This window comes from Oryzias latipes, chromosome 18, assembly GCF_053564925.1.
Source record: "Oryzias latipes strain Hd-rR chromosome 18, Olatipes_Hd-rR_3.1".
Classification (NCBI taxonomy): domain Eukaryota; kingdom Metazoa; phylum Chordata; class Actinopteri; order Beloniformes; family Adrianichthyidae; genus Oryzias; species Oryzias latipes.
The window spans coordinates 20,753,210-20,773,889 of record NC_136254.1 but is presented as its reverse complement, the minus strand read 5'-3'; the positions used below and the strand labels follow the sequence as shown (position 1 = coordinate 20,773,889).

The window sequence follows — 20,680 nt, the reverse complement described above, 5'->3', positions numbered from 1 at the left end:
TCTAGTGGTGAACTGAAAACAAGTCAGCTTTAACTCTTTTTATTATGTTGGAAAAAAATCTTCAAGTTATTAAACATTTACATATTCAGTCGTTTCTGCACTGAAAATGTCCATAACACATCTTCTAAAATATTTAAATTGAATAAAGATGAAGACAACAGACCAAACTTCGATCATAAATCCATTCTGGTGGTTATAATTATCAACATAATTGTAATTATTATTATTATTATTGGGTATTTTCTTAGCCACTTCCCACAAATTGTTTCATTTTTTCACCCTAAGAATTTAACGTCATAACTTTATATTAACCTATAAACTACAGATTATTAGCTGGACTGGTTCCCTGGTTTAGACTAGTTTATGCTGGATTCTGAGAATGTATACATTTATTGCAGACCTTCCATTGAAACTACATTTTATTAATCCAAATCAAAATATTTTTCCATATGGTTTAAGTTTTAATGAGAACCTCAGGAGAAAGAAAATAAGAATTGATGGTTTGTCCTGAAAAAGGAGAGGAATGAAAGTCCACTCCCAAACAGAGAATGTGTCTGTATGTAGAAGAACGGTGATGTCATTCGTCACAGATATCAATTCAATTCAATTCCATTCAATTTTATTTGTATAGCCCAAATTCACAACAACAGTCATCTCAATGGGCTTCATATCGGTAATTGTAAGGTAAAAATACAATCAAAAAAGGATCATGAATGCATAGAATTCAATAGGATAATACTAAAACTTTAACTAAACAGACTAACTAAACTGGGCATCCCTGCCCTTACAACCTCCTTCGTGGAGGGTGTGATATGGAGGCGGGAGAGGATTTGAAGGTCTTTAGGATCAACAACGTTGCGTTTTTAAAGCATTTGAAATAACAACAAAAAATGTACCCTTCACTAAAACAATGTCTAAACTAAAACATTTAAAGCAAAAAATTCCTGGAAAATATGAGGAAAACTTGCAATTTGGGATATTAGTGCTTAATATTGTGATGAGGATATATCTTGCATTACATAAACAAATAGCAAAACAACTAAATATATCATTTCCATGTTATTGCAAGAGTTTTCATTAAATAAGAGTCAACATAACTTAAATTACACTTCAAATGATCTTTGTTTAAATAGGAGGTGCACATCTAACATGAAAGGGCTCCATCTGATTGGTCAAATGCATAAAGGGATTTATTTAATTCATTAAATAATTCAAGCTGCCATAAGATTGTTTAAGGATATTTAAGGTTACCATTTAGTGCAATTATTTATTTATTTTTTATCTTTTGCGATCTGCGTATTGCACAGCTTGATATTGTGATAATGATAAATTAGCGATATATTGTGCAGGCCTATTGTACACCATGTACTTATAGTGTAGAAAGTAACTGAATACTTACTTAGACTAACATGGAATATTTTAGGTTTACAATATATATATTGTAAACCTAAAATGTTCCGTGTTAGTAGTGTATTTAAGTTTATATACTGTCTATATTATAGATGGTATATAAACGTAAATACACTACTTTGCTGAGGGGATCCACAAAGAGAGCAGATTATATTTTTGTATATGTAATTAAAATTATGCTCTAATAATTTTATTATAGAATTGAATTGCAAATTAAAAGATCAAAAACTGAGTAATAGCTGAGGTGCTATTACTAACGCTTAAAGAAGGCTTGTATTGATGATTACCTAATCTTTGTCAGTAATTATACTAATATTGACTAATATGGGGGCAAGTGGGGTGGGGCCAAATTTTTTGTTGGGTGCAGTTGCCCCCCCAAAGCTCCGCCCCTGGTAGCACTGCGTTTCTGATGTTTTTTCCATTATATAACTAACAAAAGGACAGTTCAAGTTTATTTTAAGTGTTTTCATTCAATAGTTGAATATAAATCCACAGTGGACAGTGTCTGTCTTATCATTAATCTTCCAAAAAAATCTGAATTTGCTGAATTCTTTTCCATTTTTAATAATTTACTGAACGATTGAACATGACAGAACATGGCTTAACATTCAGCAAATTGACAAAAAATAAATAGTAACTTCACTCAAAAGATGCAAATACAGAACAACAGACGATAAAACAAAATAAACACAATATAATAATGCAAGGCTTATAGGATTTTAAATTAAGTCACTTTCTAAAATTTGTTTTTAACACCTTTTTGTTAGTTGAGTCACTTATGGTTAATATAAAAAATGTAATTATAAAACAAAGTCAGCTTTCCACTTATTTGTAAATGTGATATTTTGCCATTTATTTCGAAACAAGAATCTTCTTTTACTGTATTTCTAAAGAATTTCAAAGAAAATTCCTTATAAATATGATACATTCTTAAATAACTTTTGTTCATTGAATTTGCTGAAGTAAAGTGACCTCTTTCCCGCGCTAAGTATCCAGCGCGACTTTCGGCAGCTAGCACATCGGGCTAACGTAACGTTACTGTCGCAAAACCAGAGTGTCGTGATTTCTGGCCGCCCCCCTTGAACATGGCGGCGGAGCTGCACCCGCGGAGCGGAAAGCTGATCGGCCTCTCCAACTCGAACCGAACCGCCCGGCGAAACCAGCCAGTCCAAGAGTTCAACCACGGGCTCGTGCTCAGCAAGGAGCCGCTGAGGGACCGGGATGTCTTCACCGTCCGGATCGACAAGAAGGTAAACAAGCGCGGGCCCGATGCTTTGCATTCTGCCACCCCGAGCGCCGGTGGTCACTCAGAGCAGCAGTGGGGGCTGTAAGTGGATAAACCCGGCTCTGTTTCATCTTGCCACCCCCTGCCGCTCTTCGCGTCTCTACAGGCCGCCTACCTGTTGTGGCGGGGGACTGTTGGGGCCGCAGCGGCGGCGCGGTGACTCGACAACCGCACCCTCGGCTCGGATGTACGGTAAACTGGTCGCCGGGCTCGCGATAACCGTAGGTTAGTTAGCTAGCTAATGAGATGCTAGCTGTTGTTGACTTTCTAGAACGGGTGTCGCTTCTAAAAAAATGAAAACTGTCGCTTCTATTCAAACACAACAGTAGCACAATGGTTAAAAAATAAATACAAATAATAATAATAATAATAATAATAAAAATTAGTTTTGCAATTTTGAAAGAAGTCGGTGCTGCCCAGGTTTCCAGAGGGATGCTAGCAGCACCGCCCAGCTGAAGGGGCTCAGAGGATGTTACTGAACTGATCATTGTTGTTGTTGTCTCATTTTGTGACTGACAGGGTGGGTCGAGCCTTTTCACCCCCCAGCCATTTACCTTTTTAGCACCAAAAAGCTTCCATCCATTTGTAAACAAGATCTGCTTGGTGTCACAGTTGGGGCTTAAAGGCTGAAATTAAATAAAGACAGACATGTTGTTATTGGTGTGTAACTCTTGTGTGCAAATTGACCTAATGGATTCAATGATCTGGTTATTAAATGCATCAATCTGGGTTTTAAACCGACGTTGACGAGTTGAAATCTTATTTTTATGTAAAATTGATCAGCTGGAGTGAAAAGTAAAGAACAGACAGGGGTTTTATTAATTTTAACTTTGTCCCTCCCCCCTGAATGCTGCCTGCTAGAAGCTCCTGGTTTGGCTGCTTTATCTGCAGGCTGCCAGGAGTTCCCTCTGCATACGCTTACGGGGCTCCACAGACCCACTCTGATCATGCAAATCATGTTGTTTTTTTGAGTTTTTAACATGTTCTTGTGGCGTTTTTCTGATGCTGGAGGACATAGATAAAGAAAATGAAGCTTAGTCTAGTCTCTCTTTATTCAGATCGTTGTGAATCGGGAGCAGACAAAAAGAAACATGGTTTGAAAAGCTCGTATTTGTGATGTAGAAATTAAGGGTGGGGCCGCTCCATTCCGATGCATCTTTTTGCAGACGTCTAGATCCATAAACGTCTTTGTTTTATCTCGTCTCGGCTGGTCTCTGACTCCAAACTGTACATCTGGATTATTGCTTCATCATTTTTGTTGTGGGGGTGTGTGAAAGGCTGTAAGCTAGTGGGACAGAGTGTAAACGTGGAGCTCTCAGTTGGGGTGATGGTAAGGGGTAAAGATGATTTTTCTCCGTTGTTTATTGTCATTTTCTAAAAATGTGTGTGTTGTTTTCTGCTTGGCTTTTTATCTGTCTCCGTTTGCTGCAGCTTGGCTGACTCTGCTCAAATAGAAGAGCACAGTTACGGGGAAAACGTGATTCACTCGTGTGAAATCCAGTCCTTTTTCTTACTAAGCGTCAGGAGACCTTACAATCAGAGTAACGTCACGATCAGTCACCTTCAATATTTGATGTTTCAGCTTTTGTGACTAGCTCCTTTTTTTATATAGAAGTACAGAACTGCAAGGACTTAATGTGCTTTACTGCGTGTCATTTTCTGTCATTTATTTCAGTGTTTTGTCTTCAAAGATGCTCCTCCTGAGTATGAAGATGCACTGCAGACTAAAAATAACAGCAAAGCTCTTTTAAAAAAAGAATTAGAACTTGCTTTCATCCCGCTGCAGTTTTACACAAGCTTTATCACCGATTGCAGCCCCATCATTTTTAAATATTATGTCTCTATACTGTTGGAGCTTCATCACACACCTCCTCCCTTGCTAAAGAAAGCATTTAAAATGTCAGCAATTAAACCTAAAACGCGTAATGTTTGCATGCCTTCTTACTACTGATGGATATTTTATAATTTATTTAAAGCGCAAATGTTTTGCAATGTCAGTAAGTATTACTTTCTTCATTTTTGGGGGGGGAACAGAAGCAGCTTCGGTGAAGCGTGCAAAAACAAAAAATGAGAGAAAGGCGTCTGTCATTGTGGCAAACTTTATTTTTTTTTTTCTTTTTTTACAGACATTGTGTTGATGTGAACATTTGAAAGATAAAAAAAAACATTTCCTGTCATTATTTTGTAAAATTCTTCATTTACAAAACAATCTGGAGCTCGTTAAGATGCAGATCTGCTATATTTTTATTTTTAAAAAAACAGAAAATGTCCTTGTTGTTGTTCTCAACATCAGCCTCGTCTGAAAGAATATCAGCAGTTCAGGCCAAAATAAAGTAAAAAAGCTGCCAAAACCTTGGCTTCACTCTTTGTTACCCCCACCACTTTAATTAAAAACTGCTTTAAAAGCCATTAAATGTCTGCATCTTGTGCGATGCTACTTAAACCAAAAACTGCATGAAGTTGGATTTTCTTTTTTAGTGGAAGCCTCCATCTTTTCTCCGTCTCCCTGCAGGTGAACTCATGGAGCGGTTCCATTGAGATCGGGGTGACAGCTCTGGACCCCGCCGCGCTGGACTTCCCCAGCAGCGCCACGGGCCTGAAGGGTGGCTCCTGGATCGTGTCGGGCTGCTCTGTGCTCCGTGACGGCCGCTCCGTCCTGGAGGAGTACGGCCGCGACCTCGACCAGCTGGCGGAGGGCGACCGCGTGGGCATTCAGCGCAACTCCCGGGGAGAGCTCCACCTCTGGGTGAACGGGCAGGACTGCGGCGCGGCCGCCAGCGGCCTGCCGCCTAGACTCTGGGCGGTGGTGGACCTGTACGGGAAGTGCACCCAGGTGACGGTGGTGAGCTGCGAGCCGCCTCCTGCAGAGATGGAGAGAGAAACAATAGAGCGAGATGAGGAGGAGAAAGAAGAGGAGGAGGAGGAGGCGGAGGAGGAGTTGGTGGTGTGTGGTGCTCGGGAGAATGGGGGGATCGCAGCACTGATGAATGTGGCAGCATTGAATGAAGTGATGAACGGAGATGAAGGTAAGGAGACTTGTTTTTTTAAATCATTTGATTCTATCTTCGATTGTTTGATCTGGAGTGACTCTCACTCTGCCAGTGCCTGAGCTGACCTGTAACCACAACAGACCAGACAAGTTCCCCAACAACCTGGAGCCCGACACAGGTAAGAAGATCCACCTGAGATCTCCCATCAGGAGGAGCACTGCAGGTCTGACGAGCGCCACTCTGTCCTCAGTTCTCACAGAGCACCAGCTCTTCGACGTCTTCAACAATGCAATAGTATCGTTTTATCGCTCTGAAGATGAGGGCGGAGGGGTAGATGGGGGAGGAGGTGGGACAGGAGGAGGAGGAGGAGGTGTCGAGGGGGGAGGAGGAGGAAACGCAGGATCCGATTCCTCTTCCAGAGGCGACAGAGGGAGCAGCGGTGGAGGAGGCACGACACACAGTGACAGTGGGGGAGCTGCAGCAGCAGGAGGAGGAGACGGGAGCTCAAACAGCCCCGTCGGCAATGGAGGGGCGGGGCTTGGAGCCGTGACAGGGATGACCACCAATGATGCGTTGCTGTTCCACGAGAAGTGCGGCACCCTGATCAAACTGAGCAACAACAACAAAACGGCGGAGAGGCGGAGACCGCTGGACGAGTTCAACAACGGCGTGGTGATGACCAACCGGCCGCTGCGACACAACGAGATGTTCGAGGCGTGTACACAACCTATTGACTGTATATGATAGCTGGATTGAGTGACCCCTCCCCCTGGCGATCCGAACAGGAAGTACCTGCTGGCTCCAAGAAGACAAGTCCCATAGACTTCTAGTAAAAAACAAACGGCTATTATTCAGTCGTTCTTTTAGTCAGAATAACCAATGTTCTTGCTAAGGTATTCCATTTAAACTGACCAATCAGATGCCTCGGTAAAAGTTTGTGGTCTCACCAAAACATTCAGAGCGTTTGGCAGATTCTCCCGAGTCCGCTCCCAAGTGGTGGTGGTGTGCACTCTCAGCCAGCTCACTCCTAAATGGCAAGCGTGGTTGCCATAGAAATGTCGACTTAAACCGACTTCGACCAATCGCTGCTTACTGATGATTTCTGGTTCCAACATGGCGACATTTGTATAGACAATAATGGCGACTGAAGTCATTTGGTTGGAACCAAAAGGGAACCATTTTCTATGGGTGACGTCACTCTCGCTCAGTCCAGTTCTCTTATACAGTCAACGGCACAATCCGACCTCTTTCTTCAGTTGGTTCCACTGGTTGCATTTGTTGCTGATGGGACGCCCATCTCTTGCTCACCATCAGATCCGCATCGATAAGCTGGTGGACAAATGGTCGGGGTCGATCGAGATCGGTGTGACCACGCACAACCCCAACAACCTGGACTATCCCGCAACTATGACCAATCTGCGCTCAGGTAGGCGCCCAGACGCTGACAGGAACGAAAGGCTCCAAACCCAGTCGTGTGACAGCGTGGCTTTGGCTTCCCCATCAGGTACAATCATGATGAGTGGCTGTGGGATTCTGACCAACGGGAAAGGAACCCGCAGAGAATACTGTGAATTCAGCCTAGACGAACTCCAGGTTTGGCCCGACGGGAACAAACGTGCCTTTGAACGTCACCTGCTCTCCGCTCTGCTTTTAACATACTTTGCTCGTAGGAGGGCGATCACATAGGATTGATGCGTAAAGCCAGCGGCGCGCTGCATTTCTACATAAACGGCATCGATCAAGGTGAGGCTTCAGAAAACCTGCGGTATTTACGCACCTTTGTTTCGTTGGTACACTGTGAACAGAAACTTTCAGCATTTGGTGCGATCAAATCAAACTTTATTTATAAAACGCTTTTTACACTTGTGTAACTCAAAGTGCGTAAAAATATTCTCTCAACCTAAATTCCAAAGGCAAAAAAACAACAAAAAACAATAAAACTCTATTTCTAAGGCAATGATGTAGTAGTTTGTTGTTAGTGCTGTAAGAAAACAAATCTGCGAGTATTTTGATGTGATCTAAAGTTTTGCCTCATAAAATTATTTATGTTCATATTTTTCCCTAGTTTTGATGTCCTCTTATTTTGAAAACTGATAATCTATTTTTAGAACATTGCTGTCATGTATTGTTGTCATTGACGTAATCAATTGACAATAGTAACAGATTAAGCTTTTTTAATGAGAAGTAAAAAAACAGACAAACACATTTTCTGTTCTGGTGGCTCAGTCTAAGGGGGAGGAGCTAATAGATTTTGGTGCATGGCTGGAGCAGCCTTCCTTCAGAAACCCTTAAACTTTCATGAATTCGTCCTAAAAACCCACTCCGAGTGTCCTCCTTCTGTGCTGAAGGTTGTTGCTCTAAGCCAGGGCTGGCCAACCCTGGTCCTCAAAGCCTAAACCCTGCCTGTCTTCCAGTCCTGCCTGACCAGCTCTCGGCTAACTCGAGTAATTCCACATCCTGATTGACTGAAAACACCTGGTTTAGGTTGTCAGCATCGAGTTGGAAACCAGGCGGGGTTGAGGCTCTCAAGGACCAGTGACAAACTTCTGGCATCAGTCGAAGCCTTTTTAATGCGCTGTAATGGATTTTGTTCTTGTCACCAGGTGTGGCTGCAGCTCAGACTCCGGCGGTGGTTTATGGAGTGGTGGACCTCTACGGCATGGCTGTCAAAGTCACTATAGTCCACAACCACAACCACAGCGACCGCCTCAGGCGCAACAACGCCATCATGCGGGCTCTGTCGCCAGACGTGGGGCGATCCCGGCCCGGCTTGTCGCTCACTCCGGACGCCGAGGCGCCCGACCGTCTCCTCTTTCACTCCAACTGTGGCCAGAAGGCCGCCATCATCTGCGAGGGCCGGACCGCGTTACGGCCGCAGTGAGCTTTATTTGTTCTTTTTGCAGAACTTTGTTAAATATTTCAATAGGGTTGAATCGGTGATCCAGGTTAACGCCGCTGATTGTTTCAGTGCGACCGACGATTTTAACCACGGCGTGGTTCTGAGCAGTCGGCCGCTGCGCTCCAACGAAGTGTTCCAGGTGCGGATTGACAAAATGGTCGACAAGTGGGCGGGCTCCATTGAAATTGGAGTCACAACGCACAACCCCGCCTACCTGCAACTGCCCTCCACCATGACCAATCTACGCTCAGGTGAACGACCGCGGTGCCTTTTTTTAAAGCAGGTCGGTTCGGCTAGTCGGAGGCTAATCTTTTGATGTTTTCAGGGACGTGGATGATGACGGGGAACGGCGTGATGCACAACGGGACGACCATTTTAGACGAATATGGGCACAACCTGGATCGACTCAAAGTAGGTGTTAGTAGATATCAGTGTTGGTCTTTGGGGTATTTATTGTTTTGACATTTTTCTTGCCCGTGCAGGCAGGCGACACAGTCGGCGTCGTTCGGAAAGAAGACGGCAGCCTCCATTTTTTCGTGAATGGCGTGGCGCAGGGCCCCGCTGCCTGGAACGTGCCACCCAGCGTCTACGCTGTGGTTGACCTCTACGGTCAGGCGGCGCAGGCCACCATCATGGACGACATGGGTGAGTCAAAGGACTTTTTGGGGGGGGTGGTGGTGGTTCCACAGTGGTTCATGTTTGTGCCTCTGTTGGCAGACCTCCCCCCTCTGCCGGAGGACAGCTCCGAGGGCCCCACAGCCATGTCCCCTGGCAGTCCCTGCTCAGTAGCTGGAGCCACAGCAACCAACGACCTGCGCTTCCACCACCTCCACGGCACCAACGCCGTCATCACCAACGGCGGGCGCACCGCGCTGCGTCAGAACTGCCGCAGCGAGTTCAACGACGCGATTGTTATTTCCAACAGGTCAGACAAATAACATAAAAATCACTTTGAGAGACTTTGAGAAAACCCTTTAAAGAGGAGATCAAACAAAGACCATCACTCTTTAGCTCACCGGTAAATAGAACACAACAGGAAGTTCTGTTAATTTATTCAGGTTGAAAAAAGGTTATGTTTCTTAGTTGATTACTTACTCAAATGCTCACACGTTTATCTGACCTGGCATGAACTTTACTCGTTGCAGGTGCCTTCGAGATGGAGAGCTGTTTGAAATCGTCATCCAGAAGATGGTGGACCGCTGGTCAGGTTCAATAGAAGCAGGTTTGTTGGCGTCTCTAATCGATCCATTGAGTTCACATCCACGACATTTGAAACTTACATGAACTTTCTTACGTCTCTCTCTGGATTTTCTGTGCGTTTAGGAGTAACGGCCATAAGGCCAGAGGAGCTGGAGTTTCCAAACACTATGACTGATATCGATTACGATACTTGGATGTTGAGGTAATCAATTGAATTGTCCGGGTGAATACTCGATTCTGATTGGCTGCTGGGTGTGGATTAAAAAGTAATAAGTAATAAAAAGAAGCTTAAATGTTTTATATCACTGCGTTGGATTCTTTAAAACGAACTTTTGCTTCATTATTAAGAGGTGAACTTTCTCTCTGAACTGATGCTAATTTTAACACATCGTGATCATCAGCATATATATCGCTTTCCTTTGCCCCTGCCAGTTCAGTGCTGGCTAAGCGTGTTACGCGCCGCACCACATAACAAATAGTCCGCTTTTTGTAAAAAAAAATAAAAGAGCGATCTAAACCGAACAAATAACCAGAATAAAGTACTATAAACTAGTTGAATATTTATTTCTTTTGTAACTTACCATGGTATAAGCGGGTTAAAGACCTTCGAAATGTGCATTAGGAGAAATGTCTGATGATGATCGTCAGCCATTATGCCTTGTTTTTTGGTTAAGAACCAAAGTAAAAAACTTTGAATTTGAAAGCTTTTTTGGAAATTTATTTATTTATGAAACATTTCACACTAAAAGTTGTAAAAAAAACAAGATACATTAAATCAAGCGAGAAAAAAAATATATATATATTTATCATTCTTTTCTACTAGATGATTGTCTTTAAGTCTATTGTAAAGCGTTCCCAGTGGTTTTTTAATTATAATTATACCGTTTTAGCCAAAATCAACAAAACCTGTGTCGTTTTCAGGACATAGTTTCTGTAGACCGGCAGCAGTTCATCAGAAATTCAATTTTAAGTTGTGGGAGCAGCCCCGCCCCCCTTCCCCTCCCTGTTACTAAGAGTTATTGGCCCGCCCAGTGTATTTTCTATGTAACAAACGCGCTCCTTTTGAGACGTTTTTATGTCTGCTTCTGATTCATAATGATTTCAATACAGAAATGCAGTTTAAGCTGAATTTTCTTTATATTTGTCTTTCATCATCAGAAAAACGCTACATGAACATGTTAAAAACACCATTTTCACCAGAGCAGGTCTTTAACTCTGATATAATGATACCTTTATAAGTGACTGTGCCATTACATTTAAGGGTGCTGAGTGACTGAACAAGTCATCATTTGGGAAGAAAAGTTACTCTTCAGGACAAAGTGGAAGAAAGCTCCATCAGAAAGAGACTCTGTAGCCACGTTCCGTCTGTTATGACCCGTTCTAAGAGGACAGGAAAGAGACAAACAAAACTAGAGAAAGAACTACAGACGGACCAGAGATAGAAATACTGCAACATTTGAGACTTTTTTTTTTTTTTAACGTAGTTCTTCTTTGTTTCTTTTATTTCTCCCAGTGGAACAGCCATCATGCAGGATGGGAACACAATGCGCAACAACTATGGATGTGATTTGGACTCCCTAACTACGGGCTCTAGGATAGGCATGATGCGCTCGTCCAGTGGCAACCTCCATTATTACATAAACGGCGTGGATCAAGGAGTCGCCTGCTCGGGTCTACCTCCAGGTAAAGTCCCCCGGTGGACTGCATGCACTCCCTGATCCGTTGCAAGCCTCAGGCGGTCCGGCTGAACCACGGATGGGTGTCTTTCTGTCTCAGAGGTGTACGCCGTGATCGACCTATACGGTCAGTGTGTTCAGGTGGCCATCACCAACTCCTCCGGCCCGCTGGACAACAGCCTGTGTACCAGCAACATCACAGAAAAGAGCTTCCCTATCCACTCTCCAGGTACAAACATCAAAATGACGACCGAAAGCTTCGAGTGACCTTCCAATGACTGTGCTGTTGTGTCCGTGTGTGTGCGTCTCTGCTGCGTGGGCAGTAGCAGGCGTCGCCCATCGGCTGCACAGTAAACACGGTAAAAACGTGGTGCTGCTCGGCGAGGGCTGCCAGGCCGTCAGAGTGGGCGGGTACTCTCACGGCATCGTGTTCAGCGGGAAGGAGCTCAAAGCCGACGAGTTATTTGAGGTAAAAGAAACACTGCTGCGTTTGATACAGTGGACAGTTTTAACTCGGGTCTGGAGCAAAGTTTTGGTCCCACAATGATCATCCTTTGATCTATCCAAGTGTTCCCAGTGGTCTTTAAATTATGAATGTGCCATTCATAGCCAAAATCATAACCCTGCATCGTTTCTTTATGACATAGTTTCTGTAGGGTGGCAGTAGTTTGCTCTTAAGCTGTGGGCGGGAATGTTGGAGTGTATTTTCTACGTCACAAATATGATGTTTTTCCAACAGCATTTTTTTTGTCTGATCCTGATTCACAATGATTTGGATAAAGAAATACTCAGAAATGCAATTTTTTAAAAATATAAATGTCCTCTATCATCAAAAAGAAAATGTTAAAAACACCATTTTCATCAGAGTGGGGCAAATCTGGGTTGATTCTGATCATACTTTAAGTGTGAGATCCTATATGTGAGCATTGAAGTCTTATTTGGCTCCTCTTTGTTCTGGAATCCCACAGGGTTCAAACTTAGGCCTCTGCACTCTTCTATCTGTTTCCCTTAGGATCTTTCTAGAAGGACATGGCTTTCATGGTATGCAGATGACTATCTAATCTATGTGCCTTTAAAAAAAATAGGATGTTTCTGTAAACTGCCATCAGAGGAAAAGCGAACGTTTTGCTTCTGTATCCAAAGATGCAGATCTCCATGATTTAACAATTCTGAGTTTGAAAGCCAGATCAAATTGGGGGTCGAGTCCATTTTTTCCCCCACTTGACCAAAGTGAAGAGTTTATTTGTGATAAAACAGCACTTTTAAACCAATGAAAGTTTTCATGGTTTTGGGTTTAAAGTAAGGATAAAAAAAAAAAGCTAACCCTTTTTTGTTGAATCTGCAAGAACATCCTGCCCCTCTTTATGACTTTAAGGTCACAAGACAAAAACCTTTTATCGTCATTGTCTGGAATGTTTAAAACATTTTTTCCTCAGATTGGAGGTTTTGTATTTGATCTGGCGGCTGTTATTGGGATTTAACCAGCTTTCTTTTTTACTAGGGATCGGGCCCAATCGCATAGTTTCAGACTTGGTGGGAATCAGATGTTGTGTCCTGATCAGGGACCAGATATCTATTTTATTATTGTTATTTTGATCTGTGTTACGTATTTCAAGCTTTTAATTTAATAAAAAAAATGCCAGACTAGAAGTCTGCATTTCATGAACGTATCACGACATTTTATTGCAGAAAGCGCCGCAGAATACGATAGAATCGTACGGAAACAATTTGGTAAAGTTAGCGAGATTCTCACAGATTCAGACTTTTAGGGTCAATAACTCTTTTAATAAATGCTTTAAACTGACAGGAAATGTCTCTATTGGTGTATCGTAATGCAAACAATGACCTTCAAAGGGAAAATTATTTGTAATTGGGATTAAACGGAGAGACGACCATCTACAAACAGCAAAAAGTGATTTAAAAAAAGAAATATTGTCTGAAAAAACCCCAAACTGAGCTACGGTAGTCTTGAGTTGATATCATTTTGTTTTCTATACACTTAAAGCTTTTATAATACATTTTTACACTGACAGTTCCATCTGCCTTCATCGTCCCTCCTCATCCTCTCCTCAGGTCAGGATCGATGAGGTGGACGAGCAGTGGTGCGGTTCGCTGCACATCGGTCTGACCACGCTGGCCCCCCCGGAGCTGCCGTCCTGCCCGCTGTCGGGTCTCTCCCCTTCCCTCCCCCAGCTCCGCACCAAGGTTACCTGGCTGCTTTACGGATCCGAGGTCCGTCGCAACGGCGTCCTGCAGCGCCAGAACTACTGCTATTCGCTGGACCGGTTGATGGTGAGCCGCAATCCCCTCCTCAGTTTTCTACTAGATTGACCTCTTAGCCCATAAAGAAGCCGACGTCTCACTTTGACAAATTTTCACATCATAAATTTGTCCTGTTGTTGGCTTTACTCCCCAAAATAATTCTGTGGTAAAAGGGGAACAAGATTCTTTTGTTTCTAGATATCTATTGAAGGTCTACAGACTTATTACTTAGCAAAATTTCCAATTTTCCGACATTCCCTGAAGAGACGACATCTGGCTGTGTTTCCAGGTCGGGAACCGTGTGGGCGTGAAGAGATGCAACGACGACACCATGCACATCTTCATCAACGGGGAGGACATGGGTCCTGCTGCTACTGCAGTGGCCAAGGTTGACCCTCTTTCTCATGTTCACCTCTTCGGAAAAAAAAACCATGTAACGGCGTCTCCATGTCTGCAGAACGTGTACGCTGTGTTGGACTTGTACGGGCGGATAACGGCGGTTTCCATCGTCAGTTCTTCGCTGGCGGAGGACACGGAAAGCGTCAAGGCGCCCTCGCTTTCTTCGGACAGCTGCAGCGAAGGCGAGGAAGACGGTACTCCTGTGAGAGAGGTAAGGAGAGACGACACAAAGGCTTTTGTCTTTATATATTTGGTTTTTATTTGATGGTTTTATATATATATATTGTTTTTGCAATTTTTCTTTTTTACATTCGGGGGGAAAATTTGTCCTCCGCCATGTACTGAAAAACTCACCAAAATTGGTCAATGATAACCCCACCTCCCCCTCCCCTCCCAAAAAATGATGACATCACAGCGGGGAAAAACCTCAACAAAATGAATGGGGACCATATATCTCAAGGGACATAAAAAAACAGCATACGAAAACACATGTTTTACAATTATTATGGGATGTCCACAGGACCTACGGCTTTTGTAGCAAAGTGTGAAATTAGCGAATTTTCAAATTTTTTCACAAAATGGGGAAAAAACCTTTTTTCACACATTTACTGTTAGCTTAAGTCTACAACCACAGCTAAAGTATTTTTGACCTTGGCAAGAGGTCGCATCTTGAATTTTCCTTAGTGATGATAGCAACAAACTCCTAGGGTTCATCATTGGGAGGATACGTGGGACAATATTTAGTTTTAAAGTTTGTAGAGTTTGAACGGTGTTAGCGGGTCAAACTAAGACAAAAACTGTTTTCTTGTTGCTCGCATTTTCTTTACCAGAGTATAGTAAAAATGTAATACTTGATTTATCGGCTCATGTCGAAACAAATGACATGACATGCAATGTGAAAATATTAGGAATGTGGGTGTGGTTGACAAAAAACCTCTGTTGCCAAGGAAAACCAAAAATGTACTTTTGTCCATTTTTATAAAAATGACATAGACCTGTTTGTCACCCCCAGGTGATCAAAAAACAATATGGTTGCTATGGAGCTCAACCAACAGAAAAGCTGCCTTTTTGGAAAAAAAAAAAAAGTTTTTTTTAATGGAATAGTGACATACAGCTTTGCCCAGGGTGGCAGGGCTGAAGGGGGAGGGGGAGTGTAGCCAGATAGTGCAGATCAAAAGGAGGCTGCGGGGGCAGGTCGCTCCCGCGAGCCTTACAAAGCTGCTTGTGGGTTTTATTTTTTATTTTTTGTGTGTTTGTTTACAACGTGATTGTTTTATGCCGTCCAGGTGGAGAGAGAGTCGTGCGCTCCGGCGCCCACAAGCATGGCCTTCCTGGAAAACCACGGCAAAAACATCCAGCTTTCTAATCAGAACCTGACAGCAGCCAGAGTATCCAGCTACAACCAGGGGCTGCTTGTCACCGCCCAGCCGCTGGCCCGTCAGCTGCTGTTCCAGGTCTGTGCAGTTTCCATAAAAAAGACACGAAAGGTTTCCTTTCAGTCGTCAACGAGTAATTGTTCATCCTTTTTTTGTTGTCGTTGACAGTTTCAGATCGACCGTCTGAATCCCTCGTGGACGTCATCGCTGTCGTTAGGGGTGATCGGCCACTCCCCCGACAGGCTGAACTTCCCCTCCACGGCGTGCTGTCTAAAACGCTCCGCCTGGCTGCTGCAGCGGGACTCCGTCTTCCACAACTCGCTGAAGGTACCCGCCCCGAGTCACAAGTCCGTCATGCGAGCCGGGGGCTTATCGATTCTTGCCGTCTTTGACGGACAGGACGGTGCTGTCGCTGACGGAGCGTGTGGAGCCACTGATTCCCCTTCAACCATTATCCCGCTGATCCCTTCTGTGCCTCCATTTCCTCCTCTAGATATGTGAGAACTACGGTCCAAACCTTGATACTTGTCCGGAGGGGACGGTGTTGGGTCTGCTGGTGGATGCCAACAGCTGCCTCCACCTCTACGTCAACGGCATGGACCAGGGCGTGGCCGCACAGGACATCCCCTCCCCCTGCTACCCCTTCATCGACCTCTACGGCCAGTGTGAGCAGGTCGGTGCAGATAGCCCAGGAGAAAAGGCTTTCTGAGTTTTATACTCTGGACGTGTCTTATCTTTTGGCATCGATTGATGTCTGTGTTGCAGGTTACCATAGTAACGAACAGTGTGTCAGCTGTGGGCGCTGAAAGCGGGGAGACTAGGTGTCAGGGCGATATGGAAAAGGCAGACATGGTTGACGGTAGGAAGCGGATTCTGTTTGATTCTATTCCGAGGCCCCCCGGGAGTCCTGAGTTTGCCGGTCATTTTTAGGAATCAAAGAGAGCGTGTGCTGGACACCCCCTCCAGAGGTCAACCCCAACAAGACCTGCGAGTACCAGGCGCTGTGTTCCCGCTTCAAGGACCTGCTGACGTTACCAGGTAAATCCTCTGGCCTTTTCTGTTTTTTTTTTAAGAGCATTTTTTCACCCCAGCAGGCGGAACTGACTGCCTCTCTTCTTCAGACAGTTACTTCAGCGAAGACGGAAAGTACAACCTGTGCTACTGCGAGTCCTGCCACAAGCTCCGGGGCGACGAGGCGTATTACAAAAGAGGAGAGCCGCCCCGGGACTACGCCCTGCCGTTCGGATGGTGCCGCTTTGCTCTCAGGTAAGAGGCTGGTGTTTGGAATCTGAAAAAAAGCCGGCACAACAAAGAAGCTAGTTTTTGTTTATATATATATATAAAAAATGTCTTCTCAGTAAATTCCAACTAATTTATTTAAAGAATTGCCTTCTTTTAGCTTTTTTTTTAAACACAAAACACATTTCAAAAGTATAAAATATGACTTTAAAGACCCACTCCAATGAAAATGGTGCTTTAAACAGATCTTTGTGGCATTTTTTGGATGGCGGAGGACATTCACGGTTATTTATTGTGGGAGTCACTTTCTAAAAATAACCTACAACAGGTGAAATAGTACAGATCTTTTAAGGCTGTAGAACTCCTCGCTACACACTTTCTACACTTTTTTTTCTCATTTAAACTCTCAAAGTTCAGACTTTCATAGACAAATTGCCAAAGATTTGCTGTTAGTAGCAAATACTGATGCACACACCCACAGCGCCCTCTAGTGGTTGTTAGCGGAAAAATATAGAAAATACAAGCAGATTAATTTTTAAAAAATCACAAATCAGTCACACCTGAATAAAAGTCCCAACCCCCAACCAAACTACGCAAGAACAATGGGACTTATACTCTGAAAAATACCGTACTCACTTTTGCTTTTTACAGCAATTCCTATGTAATCTTCTTCTTCATTTGTGTTTTGTACGGCAACTCTCTCCTCTGTGCAGGATAAAGTCCCACTGTGACGTTTCTAATGCACTCAAGAAGTGGCACATCGCATATCACGGCACCAGCGTCGGAGCCCTGCGCCGCACACTGGACCACAGCCAGCTGCTGCCCGGTACAGCCGTCCTTCCTGACTTAACTGCCCCTGTGGCGTCTTCCTGTCCTCACTGTACGGCTTCCTCACCTATCGGTCTCAGGGTCGTCGTCCGTGTTCTCGGTGTCTCCGGCGAAGGCGGAGGGGCCCATCGACTACGGCGAACCGGAGGAGAACAGCGCCCCGGGCAGGGAGGTACCCAGAGTGCGGCTTTCCCCCACCATGCGCTACTCGGGTTTGGAGACCTTTGCTCCTAAAGTGCAGTAAGTTTGTTGTGCGGTTAAAAACAAACAAAAACGGGGCGTTACTATTGGAAACTGAGATGGGTTCTCCTCCGGCAGATTTCGGGACCCCCGTTCTCACCGCTGTCACCAGGCCCAAGTGGGATTCCAGGTGTGCGTGCGTCCGGGCTCCTACAAGGTGGGACCTCATTCGCTCAGCAACGGCGAGCCGCTGGATCCTCGCTTCAGTAACTCAGAGATAGAGTGGATCACGAAGGAGCAGGGCGGCACACTCCTCTACGGGCTGCTCATCAGGATCGAGTGAACCGCCGGCGCTTGGGTGGAGCGGCCCGGCCCGCTCAGCACCTCCAGGAACTTTTGATAAACGGAAAACCAAATCCAACCCACACCCTGAGGGACAGACTCACCTGGAATCCAGCTGGTCCCATTTAAGGATTGTTGACAATTTGGGGTTGTTTTGTTTCTTTTGGTTGTTCTCGGGTTCTTGCTGTTGCCGGGAGCTACAGCGGCTTCAAAGAACAAACACACACACACACACTGCCTGCACTTTATGTTTTGGACATTCATGGGAGTCCCCCCCCCCCCCCCCCCCTCCAGCCCTCTTCTCACCTTCATCAGTGTCTGTATTTTTATTTTTATGTTTAGCATTTTTATGTTTCGCCACCTCTGCTTCGGTCAGTGTTTGTTTCATGGTCAGATAAGTTACCACACCCGTCTGCACGTCACCAAACGAACACTTGAAACGACTCAAATGTGACTTAAATGGGGGGAGGAGGGGGGGGGGGTTATGATGATGACAAATCTTACCATGAACCTTACAGTGTTCTGATTGTGACTTTTAGAGGGGATCTTTGAAAACTGGAGTGGAAAAGAGATGTTTACACGCATAGCACTGTATGTTGCTGTTGTCACGCCTCCACATGAACAGCAGCCTCACCTGGCAAACAGAAACCCTTCTTTGAGCTTTAATACAGGCTCAACTGGAGGAAATGTTGTTTTTTTTTTATAAACATCACAACGAATTTCTTGGTAAGTTATTTTAACTGACTTTTTTTTTTTTTTTGCTTCGACCAGGCCGTTAGTTAAAGATTTTTATGCATTTTTTTCCAAGTTCCAACTACTCTTCCAAAAAGTTAAATGATTATCAATCTAAAATAATGTTTGCAATAGTTTACATAAATTCCCTTTAAATAGAATTTGACTCTCCTTTAACACACAGACACAAAAAATATTTTTAAGGAAAACTTAAAGCAAAAAAGTTCTAATAAGTTTGTAGTTTACGTATTAAATTGTTTCACTTTAAAGTGACTAAATACAACAAACAATTTTGCTTTTTTTTTTTAATCAACACCCATTTAGATGTAAGCAGGTTGCCTAGCAACTGACGTAAGAGTCAGCTACAGCGATTTAAAAAAAAAAGAAGCGTACTTAAATGACCCCAATTTTTCATTTATTTCTCGTAATAACTGAAAATATAGAACGATGCATCTTTCCTTCCAGATTTGACTATACAGACCCTTTATAAAAAAAAATATAGATATTACTTACCCCCCCCCCCCCCCCCAAAAAAAAATCTTTTTTTTCTCTCCAGATGTCAGCGAGTTTTCCTCGTCATCTGCAACGATTGTAAGCGAAAAGCTATCAGTTTGGTTGATGAGCGAAATCTGCCAATTCAAGGCGTTTCACGCACATTTCCGATACGTTCGGAGGATGATTGACCTTCTCGGAGCAGCTGATTTGACTGATGGGGGATCATTGAATTTTAGCAAAGGCAAAAAAAAAAAAAAGTTAAAACGTCCAGTCAGAAAATGTGAATTATGTTATTACATTGCTTATTTACAGCTCTGCGCTGCTTTGTACACTTTTTTTTCAGTATGTTTTGTTGTATAGGCTGTTACATAACAAATCATATCTTCCTGGTTTATAATAAAAAATAAAGTGACATTATAAAACAAAAGTAAAGTTTGTGTATTTACATCAAAGAGACCAAAAACTTTTCTTTTAATTATTGTATTTATTGTAGGAAAAAAATATGGGTTCCACTTGCTAAAATGAAAATAAAAAGGTAAGAGTGGAAACATATTTGCAGCTTTTTTTTTTTTTTTTTTGTAACCCTTGTACTATCCTAGGCACTTTACCATTGGGAGTTGGGTCATCTAGACCCACTAGACAGTGCTAGGCGGTGGAAAGATTTCATGTAATCCAAGGACACCAGTGAAGATCACAAATCATTGAAGAAAAAAGGTTCAGAGCACTGTCTAGTGGGTCTAGATGACCCAACTCCCAACGTTAAAGTGCCTAGGATAGTACAAGGGTTACAACCCCAACTTAGATTTTTTAATGGCTTTTTTTATATAAGCAACTCTGACAGGAACATTTTTCAGCTTTTCCTTTGTTGCTTCAGGCACAAAGTAGACCCTAAGAAACTAAGATTTGAGTCATTTGTAGACGTTTAAAAAATGTTCAGGAGTTTATTTGAAGAACAATAAATTCAAGTTTTTTTTGCTACAAAACGAAGTGAGAAAACTGGGAAGAAATCTATGATGTGTCAGAATCATTTTAAAGTGATTGTAAAACCAGATTGTAAATCTTGAAAAAAAAAAAAAAACATTTAAACTCTGGCGTACACATTAAAAACTTAAAAGAAATGTAGAATATTTGAAAGATAAAACATTATTTAAAAAAAAAAGGAAATTAGAAAATAGCTTTAAATCGGAAAGTACACATTGTAAACTTAAAGGTATGGAGCCAGAGCTCCATATCAGAGATATTGAAGATAAAAAATAAAAAACTTTTTAAAAAGTCTGACCTGTGAAAATGTGAACAATAAAATTGTAACTTTGAAAACAATATTTAATTTGAAAACACATTTAAATGTAAAAGTTCACATTATAAAC

The 20,680-nt window shown here is 43.1% G+C and overlaps 1 protein-coding gene across 3 annotated transcripts; it reads left to right on the top strand.

Moving 5' to 3' along the window:
* Window positions 1-2,345: 2,345 nt before the first annotated feature.
* On the top strand, window positions 2,346-19,745 carry neurl4 (neuralized E3 ubiquitin protein ligase 4). Of its 3 annotated transcripts, none has more exons than XM_020711649.3 (29): window positions 2,346-2,660; window positions 5,208-5,721; window positions 5,798-5,863; window positions 5,936-6,399; window positions 7,000-7,111; window positions 7,190-7,278; window positions 7,356-7,428; window positions 8,289-8,562; window positions 8,654-8,835; window positions 8,910-8,995; window positions 9,067-9,229; window positions 9,302-9,509; window positions 9,730-9,806; window positions 9,908-9,986; window positions 11,298-11,467; window positions 11,561-11,689; window positions 11,790-11,929; window positions 13,534-13,752; window positions 14,012-14,110; window positions 14,180-14,332; window positions 15,408-15,575; window positions 15,666-15,824; window positions 15,991-16,170; window positions 16,263-16,356; window positions 16,428-16,535; window positions 16,619-16,763; window positions 17,450-17,562; window positions 17,645-17,804; window positions 17,883-19,745. In XM_020711649.3, exons 1-29 carry the CDS (start codon window positions 2,496-2,498, stop codon window positions 18,085-18,087), a joined length of 4,794 nt encoding a protein of 1,597 aa, XP_020567308.1. In that variant the 5' UTR covers window positions 2,346-2,495; the 3' UTR covers window positions 18,088-19,745. The 3 variants fall into 3 exon arrangements, with proteins under 3 accessions (XP_020567308.1, XP_011485806.1, XP_011485805.1); XM_011487504.4 differs by having other exon boundaries at window positions 11,787-11,929; XM_011487503.4 differs by having other exon boundaries at window positions 11,784-11,929.
* Window positions 19,746-20,680: the final 935 nt, after the last annotated feature.